The sequence below is a fragment of the Peromyscus californicus genome, unplaced genomic scaffold (genome assembly GCF_007827085.1).
Source record: "Peromyscus californicus insignis strain IS unplaced genomic scaffold, ASM782708v3 Scaffold_9__1_contigs__length_137607984, whole genome shotgun sequence".
NCBI classification, from domain to species: domain Eukaryota; kingdom Metazoa; phylum Chordata; class Mammalia; order Rodentia; family Cricetidae; genus Peromyscus; species Peromyscus californicus.
In genome coordinates, this window is record NW_026294617.1 from 113,167,788 (window position 1) to 113,181,592 (window position 13,805).

At 38.3% G+C, this 13,805-nt stretch overlaps 1 protein-coding gene across 2 annotated transcripts in view; it reads right to left on the reverse strand.

Annotated features, from left to right (window-relative positions):
* The window catches only part of Bank1 (B cell scaffold protein with ankyrin repeats 1), a 278,198-nt gene that overhangs the window by 176,576 nt on the left and 87,817 nt on the right, over window positions 1-13,805 (reverse strand). For both annotated transcript variants that reach the window (XM_052731674.1, XM_052731673.1), the window contains exon 6: window positions 4,064-4,169. In XM_052731674.1, coding sequence (XP_052587634.1) covers window positions 4,064-4,169 — 106 coding nt within the window. The remainder of the gene's footprint in view (window positions 1-4,063; window positions 4,170-13,805) is intronic.

Here is a 13,805-nt window from a genome sequence, read left to right on the forward strand (position 1 = left end):
CCCCCACTTTGTCTGCTGAGAGTAAGGCATAACAATAAATGCCAAACGAGGAAGTTCGTTGTCTAGACAAGGCTGAAATGACTAAGATTGGCTTGGAATAGTGTTTTACTTATTATTAAAGAAGACTCAGGGAACTGACCCTAGAATTTCCTAAAATACCTTTTTAAAAGAAGACTGGGTGAGAAAACAATAGTCTTCTTTAATATAGCTTTTGCTTTTAAATAAACACAGATGTCTATGGGTCATCCCACGACTTTTCATAAGAATATCAGTGTTGAACACATTTTTAGTTCCCCATGGGTACATTCTCCTCACAATATCCTAGCCTTCCATTTATATAAGCTAAAATATATAGAAACAAACAATATATGTTTAACAATGAAACATTTCAGCAACTAAATATTGGCCTGCTCTGGGAAACACACTCAGGGTTATACCTGCTTCATTCTTTGCCTAATGTTCAAATATGTCTATTGTCTTACTGAAGAACATGGTGGTCTCCCCCTCATAGTCTTAAATGAATCTCTATATAAACAAGGGCATCTCAAACCTTATCATCAACTTAACAAGAACATGATGAGACACAGATGTGGAATCTTCAGGAGCAGGTATTTTGAAGCTGACACCGAAATAGAACTTTAAGTTCAGAAAAACAACTTTAAGTTGTTTCTGGTGCTAAACACCATGGCCCAGGCCAGTTTAGGAGGAAAGGGTTTATTTTAGCTTACAGTTTATAGTCCACCATCAATTCAAGGCAGGAACTGAAGCAGAGACCATGAAGAAATGCTGCTTGCAGGCTTGCTCATCAGGATACCCTCATACAGCTTGGCTTTTTATACAAGCTGGGACCACCTGCCCAGGTGGCACCACCCACTATGAGGCCCGCCCACATCAAACAGGAATCTAGTAAAGGCCCCACTGACTTGTCCACAGGCTAACCTGATGGAGGCAGTGTCTTAACTGAAGTTCCTTCCTCCCATGTGACTCTAATTTATATCAAGTTGACAAAAACTCAGCAGCACTTGAACTGAATCATGTTCACATCTACCTTTGTATTTTATTGTGTTTATCGTATTATGTTCTTTTGTATTTTGAAAGGGAATTGTTGTGTCATAGGTTTAATAGTATCTGATTTCCAGGCAATACTCAGCAATAACGATGGGTGAATTATGTAATCATGCCGGGCAGGGAGGGTGCACAACTTTAGTCCCAGCCCCTTGGAGGCAGAGGCAGGTGAGCTGGAGGACAGCCTGGTCTATAGAGCAAGTTCCAGAACAGCCTAAGGTTACACAAACAAATCCTATCTCAAAAAAACAAAACAAAACAAAAAAAAAGGAATCATGTAATCATTTGTCTTCTTATTTTAGCTTTTTTTAAAGTTACTTTATAAAAAAATTTGTTAATTAAACAATTTTCATCAAATTCTAATAATGGTTCACAACTTGCATTTGCCACCATTTTTCTAATTTTTATAAAGACAGACTAATATTTTTTCTTTGTCAAGATCTAGTGTGAGGATAAATTATTTTGCTGGTTTGTTTTTACACAATTAAAAGCTGGTAAACATGTCTGTCCATGGGGATCACCTGGAGACATAACCACTGATGATGTCTGTGTCCCCACTAATTTGTGCTGAGCATGACTTAGGCCTGCTGTATTACCAAAGTTCTGCAGGTGACTAAAATATTCAGCAATAAATATTCACTCAAGTGAGGCCTGACGGTCATCAGCACCATCTTTACCCATGCTTGTCAGTAAGACATTTAAGACATACTCAATCTTACTGCATCAGAGTCACATGTTCAAAGGGTGTAATTCAACCCATCTATTATTCATCATCTATGAAAATATAGAACCAATGCTATTGCATCCTTCCTCATGAATCAAGTTTTCTTTATTTATGAATGAAATACTCCTGATAACTTAGAAGGAAGAAAGGTTTATTTTGACCATGATCTTAAAGAGAAAGGAAAGGGCTGGGATTCTACATTCCAATTGAAGCAGATGTATCACATAATCTAAAATCTCCCAGTAAGCTACATAACCTGACCTAAAACCCCACAGTAGGCCTGATCTTCAAAGATGTCTCTCAACATCAGCAACTTGGGAACTAAGCCTTTAAGTAGGGGCTTTGGAAGAACATTCCAGATCCAAGTCAGAACACATATGAGCTCCAAAAGTCTCAATTTTTAAAGTTATCTAGAATTCTCCTACAAAATGAGAGCCTAACCCATTTGCATTCTCCAACTCTACAGTTCTAATTTCATAAACTTAAATAAATATAAAACTCAAAAAGTTGATAAAGATTGTATCTCAATGCCATCCTCACAGTTGTGTATACTTTCACTCATCTAGAGTTCTTTTCTCCTTTCTCTCTCCTCACTGGGACTCATTTGATACCTGAAGTTCAGTCTCTGAAGCCGACAATGAAAATTAATGTATGTTTTTCTGATCGTTCTATAAGCCCCAAAGTGTCACATTGTTTAGATCATCAACTGCATATTACCTTGTTCCTCAATTAAATTATAAGTATCTTGAATTTAAAAAAAATCATGTTATATTCCTTTTCAGTTTTAATCTGGCACCTTATTTTGTAAGTGAATAACACAGTTAATTTTTTTTCACTAATCTAACTATCTTACTTCTTAAAAGATGGCATGTCTCTCATGCTTCCCTGTAATAGACACCATGGTTATTCAGTTGCTTACACATTTAGCTGCCTCACAATCAGCTGGGCTTTGGAATTCTTCCTGCTGCCTGAAAGCCTAAATGGTTCATAATAAATCTGCTTAACTAACATAGAAATCAGCCAGAAAATGCCTTAACCTTTAAGTGTTAATATGCAAATACTAGACGTCTCATATTCCTTAGCCCTGTGCCTGTCTCATTTAACATCATATCTCAGTGCTTACAGATGCTGCATGCCAAGTGACCTATAAACAGTCTTTCAATAAACTGTGCACAAACAAAAATATTTCTGAAATAGACCATGAGCTCACAGTAACATTTGACTATATAACGTTCATAAGTGGCTCTTACATGTTCTTTCTTGGTATTTATATATTTTGTACCATACAAATAATAAATAGTAATTATAGAAAGCATCCATTCAGAGGCCAGTGGGATAGCTCCGAGAGTAATGCCGCTTGCACATGGAGCCAAGTCTCATGATCTCAGTACCCTCCTTGAGATCCAACATGAGAGGAGAGAACTTACTCCCACAAGCTGTCCCCTGACCTCCAACTTGAGTGTGCACCCACTCACACACAAACACAAATAAATAAATTTAGCAGGTTTTTAAAACAAGGAAATGCCCATTTTAGAAAAATTTTAAAAACACAATTACTTAAATTATACAATAAATACATAACTACTACAAACATCAGGTGAGACAATTTACACACTACCATGAATGTCTACTATTCAACACCAAAATATCAAGCCAGCAAGAAAATCATAATAAAATTAATTTTAATGGTTACATTAATATCTGTGTCAATACTTACTTAACCATTGATCTTTGGAATACTATCATTTCAGTTTTTGGTAATTATAAACAATGATGTGATAAACAATATTTATCACAAATATCATCATTCAAACATATCCTTAGAACGGAAAGAGATAAGTACATGGAGCCACAAATGTTTGTACTATTGGGGTTGACACAATGGATCAGTGGGTATAGTGTTTGTGGGATAAGCCTTCTGACCTGAGTTTTGTCCCATGGCCAGTGTAAAGGTGGATGGAGAAAAATGATGGCTGGAAGTTGTCCTCTGCCTCCTGCATGTGTGTTCATGCCTACACTCACATATATACATCACACATACATGCAGGCACACACACACACACACACACACACACACACACACACACACACACATCCCTCACTCCCATACCCATACACTAATAAAATATATTTAAAACTTTGTTCTAGTATAGTATGTCTTCAAGAGTTAGGAGTAATGTAAAATAGTAAGCTGTTTCTTTGTGATATAATTTCTTAAAGAGTCACAGAAATTAGAATATAATAAAATGAATAATACTGTTGAAAAATACTCACATTCTTTTTGAGGGTAAGTTTCAGTTTGGAGAGGTTTGAATTCATAATATGGTATCTCATGCTTGAATATGGATGTAAGAACACCATCAAGCTCTTCAATGCTTTTCTATTTTCAAATGAAAAAGAAATTTAAAATTAGCTGATAGGATGCTCATGTTCTAGTGAATGGCCCCAAATCCATGCACACATAGGTAGTACTAACTGAACTTAGTGCATTTTAAATTAGAAAGACATGAAATTAAGGGTGGGACATATTGGGGGAGGGGAATGAGAATTGGAGATGGAAATGGAGGGTATCCGTGATCATATTTCACTATACACATGTACAAGAACAAGGAAAAAAATGACAAGGGAAAAATTGGCATCTACCCCAAATTAGAGAGCTAGGGATTTGGTGGCACAATGATTCTAAGTCACACTTTCATTCTCTCATATTTATTCCATAGATTAGTGATGTGCCCAGCCTCCCTGAGTGATGCCTCTTAGTGCAGTGGGAGACAGTTAGTGCAGAAACCTATAACTGGCCAAAGGACTGAGAGAAAGTGATGCTGGAGTGCTGGTCCCTAAGTGAGACAACTACACACCCCCTTCCAAGACTCAGGGAACATCACAGAGTAAGAGCTGAGTGTGTGCAGCAAACAGATGTCTTCTGGACAGGACATGGCCATTGCACTCACAGAATCAGCGCAGCTGTGGTTATCTGCACAATTTTGAGCCAGTCAATACCTCATCACAATTGAGGAAGGGGTCCACAAGGCTCCACCTCTCACTGAGGGACTATTGGCAGTTAACAGCTGTGGAGGGATAAATTCTCATTTTCTTCAGTAGGGAAGCCACTCGTATTTATCCAAAAAGAGGGAGGAAAGTGGGATTATAGGTGACTCATGAAGTTGGTGGGTACTACCAGCCACATCGATTCTCTCTCTCTTATCCAGAAAACAAAATCTCTAGAGCTCTATCCACATTATTTCATTATCTAGAACTCTCACACAACTGCATTTAGTGGCAAGCGAGATTAAAAAGTATCTTATGGAACAATGAATTTCCCAGAATTCATCAAAGATGCTTCCACTTACAGTAGGTGGTAATCAACACAGAGACTTTCCCTGGTCAATGTGCTGAGAACAACAGACTATGCACTTCTCAGCACTAAATGGGACATACATATTATACCTCGTGATGGCTAGTTTTATGTCAACTTGACACAAGCTTAAGTTACTGAGAGGAGGAAGCCTCAGCTGGGAAAATGCCTCCATTAAACCAGGCATTTTCTTAATTAGTGCTTGATGTGGGATATCCCAGCTGACTCTAGGTATTACCACCCCTGGGCTGGTGGTTCTAGATGCTATAAGAAAGCAGGCTGAGCAAGACATGAGGAGAAATCCCATAAGCACTACTCCTATAAAGCTACTGTGTCAACTCCTGCCTCCAGGTTCTTGCCTAGTTTGAGTTCCTGCCTTGGCTTCCCTTAATAGACCATTGTCTTAGTTCAGGGTTTCATTGCCATGAACAGACACCATGACCATGGCAACTTTTATAAAGAAAACATTTAATTAGGGTGACTTGCTTACAATTTCAGAAGTTCAGTCCATTACCATCATGGGTGGGGGAGCATGGTAGCATGCAGACAGATGTGGTGCTGGGTTAATTGAGAGTCCTACATCTTGCAGGCAACAGGAAGTCGACTAACTGTTACACTGGGTGGTATCTTGAGCATAGGAAACCTCAAAACCTGTCCCCACAGTGATACACTTCCTCCAACAAGGCTATACATAATCCAACAAAGCCATACCTCCTAATAGTGCCACTCCCTGTGAGATTATGAGGGCCAATTACATTCAGACTACCACATTATACTCTCTGGCCTCCATAAGCTTGTAACAATATCATAATGCAAAATTCATTTAGTCCAACTTCAAAAGTCCCCATAGTCTGTCACAGTCTTAACAATGTTTAAAATTTCAAAGTTCAAAGGCTCTTCTGAGATTCACATAATCTCTTAATTGTAATCACCTATAAAAATCAAAATAAAAAAACAGATCACATACTTCCAACATACAATGGCACAGGATATACATTACCATTCAAAAACATAGGGAAGGGAGCATAGTGAGGAAATACTAGACCAAAGCAAGATCAAAAATCACTTTAAACTCTGCATCTTTATGTCAGATATGCAAATGCTCTTCAGAGCTCCAATTCTGTTCAGCTTTGTTGACTGCAGCACACTTCTTTCTCTTGGATTGGTTCCACTTCCTGTTAGCAGCTCTCCTTGGCAGGTATCCCAAGATTCTGCCATCTCCAACATCTTGAGGTCTCTAAGGCAATCCAGGCTTCAACTTCAAAGCTTCATACAACAGCCTCTCTACTAGGCCCCTATTCAGGGACACATCTGATACATGCCTGGCCTCAGTGACTTTATTCCATAACTCTTTTCTTCTATCCTTAACTCTAAAACCAGAACCATGTGGCTGAAGCTGCCAAGTTCTGCTGCTTGCTAGGGCTGGAACATGGTCCCCTCATTCAATTACATCTTCACCAGCTTTCTGTCCTCAATGCCTAAGCTTGGCTGTCCTGAAGCTTGCTCTGTAGACCAGGATGGCCTCAAACTTAGAGATCTCCCCAGCCTCTGCCTTTCCAGTGATGGGATTAAAGGTGTGCCCCACCACACCTGGCTCTAAGCTTTTCTTTAGTTCTTTTTTATAAGTTGGAAACTTAGCTGGGTGGGATCTTGCCCTGAGGTCACCACTCCCTTTATTCCATTTCCTTAATCAGTTTATCTGCTTGAACATAGAATTTAGCTCTATTTCACTTCCTGGTGTACTTTTTCTCCTCAAAAATTTCATTTTGTAATTTACTCTGCTCAGCTTGCTCCTTTTATTATAAATCATCATTAATATTATCACTAAAAAACACACAACAATCTATACTAGGCTGTTTTGAGATTTTCTCTGCCAATGGATTAATTCAAAATTTCTCACTTTAGCCTCAGGCAGACTCTTAGGACAAGGGAAAAAGGCAGCCACTTTCTTCACCAAAATATTCTAAGAACAATTTCTAGAATTCTTTCATCTGAAACCTCTTGAGTGAGTCCCTAGCAGTTCAAATAATACTTAGCACCATTGTCTTCCATGCTCATACTAATATGGCCCATTGAGCAGTACTTAAAGCATTCCATTGCTTTCGTAACCCAAAGTACCAAAGTCCAAATTCCTCCAAACAAACACATGGTCAGGCCTATCACAGCAATACCCCAGTCCTTGGTACCAATTTCTGTCTTGGTTAAGGTTTTTATTGCCATGAAGAGACACCATTATCATCATGACAGGGAGCATAGAGGCATGCAGGTAGATGTGGGGCTGGAGTAGCTGAGAGTCCTACATCTTGCAGGCAACAGGAAGTCAACTAACTGTGACACTGTGTGGTATCCTGAGCATTTAATTTAAAAGGATAGATCTTTACTAAAAGCAATATGATATTTTCCCTAGTCAACTTAATTTTTCTATCTTTTGAATGAGTCATTTCTTTCTTTCTTTTTTTTTTTTTTTCGAGACAGGGTTTCTCTGTGTAGCTTTGCGCCTTTCCTGGAACTTGCTTTGGAGACCAGGCTGGCCTCGAACTCACAGAGATCCACCTGCCTCTGCCTCCCAAGAGCTGGGATTAAAGGCATGTGCCACTACCGCCCCGGCTTAATGAGTCATTTCTTAAGATTATGGCCATGAATACTGAAATAAATATCACAAGGCAACTTAAGACCTTAAGTTATTTTGTATTGTTGCTGATTAGGTATGTGTGTAGTTACAGACTCCCCTTGATTGACTTGAAAATAATATGGCAGAAAAAATATTTTGAAATCCTGATCCAGATCTTCTTTGTGAATCTTAGTAAGACATAACTTATAGCATCATAATGAGAACACCAGTAACTAGGTGAAATATCCAGTAACTATTATATACTTTTCTCTACATTTTCTGATGGAGTTCTTAGATATCAATGAAATAAAATCGCCCCAACCTAAACAGAAGTCTGCAGAGAACTCTGTGTGGAAAGTCAGCTTTCCATGCCGATATTTCCTCTGCTCATACACACACATCATTCTGTTGTTACTGACTTCTAAAATTCTAAGCTGAAAACGCATAGCTTTTCAGTTATTTAGGATGAAGTTTTGCTACTGTAATACAGAGACTCAAAGGGACAGTGCCCTAAATAAGACAGAGGCTTGTGCCTTTTAAACATAGAAACCAGCAACTCTGCAGTTCAGGGCTGATGTAGTAACTCCCTGTGACTGGGGATCTAGACTTGTACTAGGAGGTTTAACTGCTTCCCATTATCTTTCCAGTTGAAGATGGCTTGTCTATTGCTCCCATGTTGGCCTTTCAGACAATCAGTAGAAAATATGGTGCCAGGAAAGCATGACTGCCTCTCCGAATGTTTCTAAATTTGCATGTGGCTCTCATGGACATGCCATGTCACTGGGCTTAACTTAGACATAGGTCTACTTTCTGGCTGCAAAGGAGGAAATGTAATATTTAGCTAAGTGGCCATGTGCTAGATGAAAGTTTTATCATAATATAATTAATGATACTAATGAGAAAACAGATTAGAATCTAGAGACCATTTTTATCATAATCATCAACTGAAGCATAAAGAGACTGACTTTCTCATCCTCAGTTATTATCAATAATTTATAACAACTTATTGTTAAGTATGTAATGAATTAAGACAAGAATTTAAATAAGTGTAACACATATTCAAAGAAGTATTTTTTTGAAAATGGCTTATAGAATGATGGCACTATTTCTTGAAGGAGTTTTGGCATTATTCCTTTGGCTTGTCTGGGGAGCCATTTTCCAATCATGTAACAGCATTGGTCTTCTTACTTCTGTTCCTTCAATAATTTTCTTTGGCCATTCCCTCAATTGCCTTTCACTTTCTGCTTCCATCAGAAGCATTAATATTTCATCCATACTCCACTAACTTCACAAAAGCTGTGCCTGTGTGCCACTGCCTATTAGAACACAAGGCTCTGATCATTTGAATTTGGGAGAGAAGCTTAATGTGTACAGCTCAGTGAGTCTTTCATTAATTTGCCCAACAAGCTATGTATCAGTCACATGCCTAGTGACTTTTTTTTAACTGTTTGTTACTGGATCTGGAGCTCATCAATTTGGCAAACACTGCCCTTTCTCTCACCTGTAGTTGCTAGAATATCTCAATCTGGATATAGACCAGTGACTGGCAAAGGACAGAGAGTATGAAGGTGGCAGCCATAGGAGGCTGGTTGGTGGGTACACAGAAACAGAGACTGAAGAGATACATGATCACCTGTATTTTATCAGTTTGCACTGGACACGTGTTAGAATATCATATTGTGCCAAGACAATGTGCATAATTATTCAACTTTAATTTAAAAAGAAGACACAGAGAATCTCTACATATTTGAAAATCAAACCTCTTGAAAAGAGAATTGTTATAATCTAGTAATCTAACATTCCATCTCTGAAATATCTTATGGGATATTTGAGTCTGAAGAAACCACAGAGAACAAGAACTCTAGATTCTTCATTGGACACCTGAAAAAGTCCTTTAGTATCTCCTATGAATTAAGTGGTTGCCATTTTAATAAGAAACTATAACTCATACCCATGACTCATCCAAATCTCTCCTTTGCCATGTTGCTACCATCCAGAAAGGAGATTTTAAAATATGGAACCTTTCAGAAGAGAGCTAAGATCTCAGGCATTTTTTTCATTAACAATTTTTCTTTAATATTCATAGGAAAGACAAGATGGCTTTTGTATGGTCTCCAAGTCAATAGCAAAGTGTACTAATTCAAGATCTACTCCTGTAGCAAAAGATGAATTACAACACAATTCTGCGCATGCCTGGTACAATACAGTTTGGAGAGCTCATGCTCGTATAAGCAGATCACTTCACAGATGAACCACAAGGTATTTTCAGGGCGTAGTTTCACTTCTCTTGCCATCTTCTTTGCATACTTGGTCTATATTTTTTCACTACGTTATTCAAATAATATCAGAGGTGTCGCTTGAGTTTTTCTCATACTCTGAAGTAATAAATACTAGCTGTGCCCCATATACGAGGAAGTAACTGTGTGAAAGATGGTGGCTTTGCAAAGAAGAAAAACGCAGCCCATCCTTTAACCAAGCACACTGAATGGCAGGAAGAGTAGTGTTAGATTTTTGCCTGGGTTGGATGAGAGCACACAGCAGCCTACATGAATAAAGAGTTACATACAGTGAAGAATCACAGAGGAATGCTTTGATAAGAGATGGTTCTGGAAAAGATTTGGGACCTTGTACCGTGTGCATTGAAGTGAGTTTGAACATTGCCATCCCATGAGGCATTAGAAGCTGGTTGCAAGTGAGCACTCTGAACGCCACTGTTGCTGCTCCCTGCATTTGCGCCTTGTATCAAATGGGGCTGGTGAAAACAGGAAGGTTTGCATAGATATTTTGAGACAGACAAGGGTCTAATGGAAAATTTAGAAAATCACTAGAAAGAGAAGGTGTTTCCAGTCTCTCTCGAAGAGCATCTTCAAAGGAAACAGCCCCGATCACAAGTTTAACTGGGTTAAGAAATTACCCTTTAAGGAAACTATTAGGATATAGAAGCACACTGGGACCAATTCTCACAGTGTTAGTTTCCTAAGGTAGAACCTTTCCTCACTCCAATCCCACTGACTTCTACATTGTCAAGGTTTCCATCACTGAAACAAAATGCCTGAGAGAAATGACAAGGGAAGAAAAGTTGGTGGTGGCTCATATTTTCAGATGTTTCAGTTCATGGTCAACTGGCTTTACCATTTTTATTCCTATACCAAGGCAGAACCACCATGTAAAAGTATATGGCTGAAGTAAATTGCTCTCCTTCACAGTTTGGAAGCAGGGAAAGAGAGAAAAGCAGGGTCTAAGGAAAGATCTGTCCTTACAGGGCACATCCCTATGACCTACTCTATCCTGCTAGCCCACACCTCCTGAAGTTTTCACCATCTTCCAGTCTTGACATCAGCTGGCGTTTGTGCCATTAGCACACAATTTGGAGGAATACTTTTGAACCAATTCATAATAATGTCTCATTGTATTAAATATTTGCTAAATGGACATAGTACATTAAAACAAACCCTAAGGATTTATTACTGTTCATAAATTAGTGCATCTCTTAGCCCTTGTCAAAGAAATTTCTTCTTGAAGTAGATAAAAATTAAGACAGAGACCTCCCACTGGTCAATGTGCAGAGAATAAGAGACTACAGGTGCTTGGCTCTAAATGGGGGTGTCTATACCAACCCCCCAAGGCTCAGGGGTCTTTACAGAGGAGGGAGTAGAAAGATTGTAAGAACCAGAGGTGAAGGAAGACTACAGGGAGACAGTGTTTTCTGGACACAGTGGGCAGATTACACACCAACTCACAGTGATTGTAACAGCATGTGCAAGACTTGTGCAAACTCAAGCCAGACAAAATCCCAGTGTGAGGGTGAGTGGTGTACATGAATTCCTACCCCAGTTGAAGTGCTATTGGTGTTTGATGGTTGCTGGGAGAGGGGAAGTCAGTTTTTTTTTTTTTTAATGGTGTGATCTCTAGTAGCTGGACCGCTCTCTAGAGCAAGCCCCATACCCAAATATCTGGCTCTGAGTTTTTATTAAAAGATCATGAATGGGAGTAGACAGAATTAAAATGATATATAGAGAAAAAATACAGAGTTGGGGGAGAGGAGTTAGGGAGGAAAAGTGGATATGATCAAAATATACTGTATGAAATTCACAAAGAACTAATAAAAACATTACTAAATATACATTTGTAAGCAGCAAGTCACAGATTGAATAATATATGCAATTTAATAAAAAGAAATTAAGTACACCTAATGAGAAGACAAATATAATATTTACTATGTGTAAAGTAAAATATACAGTCTGATAAAGATATGCAACACAAAGATGCCTTTTACTAAAAAGAGGTAGCTAAGAATTGTTTCTTATATTTCAAAGAATTTTTTGAATGGGGTTAGAGGGCTGGCTCAGCAGATAAGAATGCTTGTTTCTTTTCCAGAGGTATCAAGTTCAGTTCCCAGCACCAATGTTGGGCAGCTCAAAACCACCTCCAACTCCAGATCCATAGAATCTGATGCCCTCTTCTGGCCTCTGCAGACACCCACATAGATATGGCAGATACCCAAACAGATATCACATATGAACATAAATAAAATCATTTAAAATTCTTTTAAAGAACAGGATGATTATATTCTGATCAATAATTACTATGTTCTTTTAGCATTTCACCTAGTTTCACTTATATACCTTACTTAGTGATTTCTTTAAAAAGCTAACATTTTTACTGTCCCTAAGACCTTACTTAGTGATTTCTTTAAAAAGCTAACATTTTTACTTCCCTAAATGGGAAGAGAGACTCACAGGTTTTAATTATCTCAGTTAAAGGTAAACTAAAGTATTTCTAGCTACAGTATTTGGATATTTATTATCCCACCAAACTAAGTTTAGATTTTTTTCATTTGAATATCTCATGATCTCTATTTTAAGTGATGCACTATAATTGAACCTTTATTGGCTTTGTACTGGGATTTGAGTATTTATCACCCCTGAAAGACAGAAAGATGAACTGATTTAAGTAGACCATTAAGTTCACTGAGGTAAAGTTTTCTAAAACCTAATGGACATCATTAAAACAAAGCAAAATCAGTTCTTTCATAATTCTTTATTAAAATTCATAGAATGGTTATATTACTATATATGTTCAATAGCTTTTAAATGACATACAAAGTCTCTTATTGTGAGTTCTAGGATAACTGAAAAATAAAACCCGCAAATTTCTCATTAATTATTTTTTCCTCAAATCCACACTGGGTTTAGACTATTATATGCCCAATAGCCTTTAAGGATCTTGTTAATAATTTCAGGTTTACTGAAATAATATCTGCCATTAAACCATGCAGGGGAAGCCCACAGCAGACCTTACTGTATGCCATTTCAGCCAAGCAGGTAGGGTAAATTCACACATTTTCTTAGAAATAAACAATAATTATAATAAGTATGATTGCAATGTATGTTAGGTTTTGAATAGAGGTATTCAGTGGGACATTTGCAAAGTACACAAATTATTGGGTATAGTGACAGCATCATAAGAAAGGAATAACCACCATAGTGTTCTATAAGAACTCAGAAAAAGCAGTTTGTACACAACTGGCCTTAAAAAATTCTAAGGAAATGTATTTTTTTTTAATATCTGTCTCTGTGGTTCCTCCTCCATCAAATGTAGGATCTTTCTTACAGCGTGCCAGTGAGTTTACAGAGGATGTGTGCAGATTTAGAGGAACCCCAGTCCACATTCAGTGTATGCTCTAGGGACAGGAACTAAAGCACTCTTTCTAGCCTCTGATGGGACACTTGGGTGCAATAGGGCCTAGTGCACTTGCATTAATCTCCACGAATTCTTGGGTCCTGAGGTCAGCAGCAAAATCCCCACATCTCTCCCTACCCAGGTACACTCACCCTAACTCTAATGTGTCTCTTTGCCAGCCGGGAGTTTCTTGTCCACAGACTGGACTAGTTCTGCCTCTGGAGACTCGGTGCACATGCTGACCCTGAGAGCAAGTCTGGAACGAGTTTACCTTCTCTTACAGGTCCCTGGACTTGGGGAAGAGGGAACACCAAGGCATGGCCATAGTGCTTCTCACCTCTCATTTTAGACACAGGGTAAAGATAAAC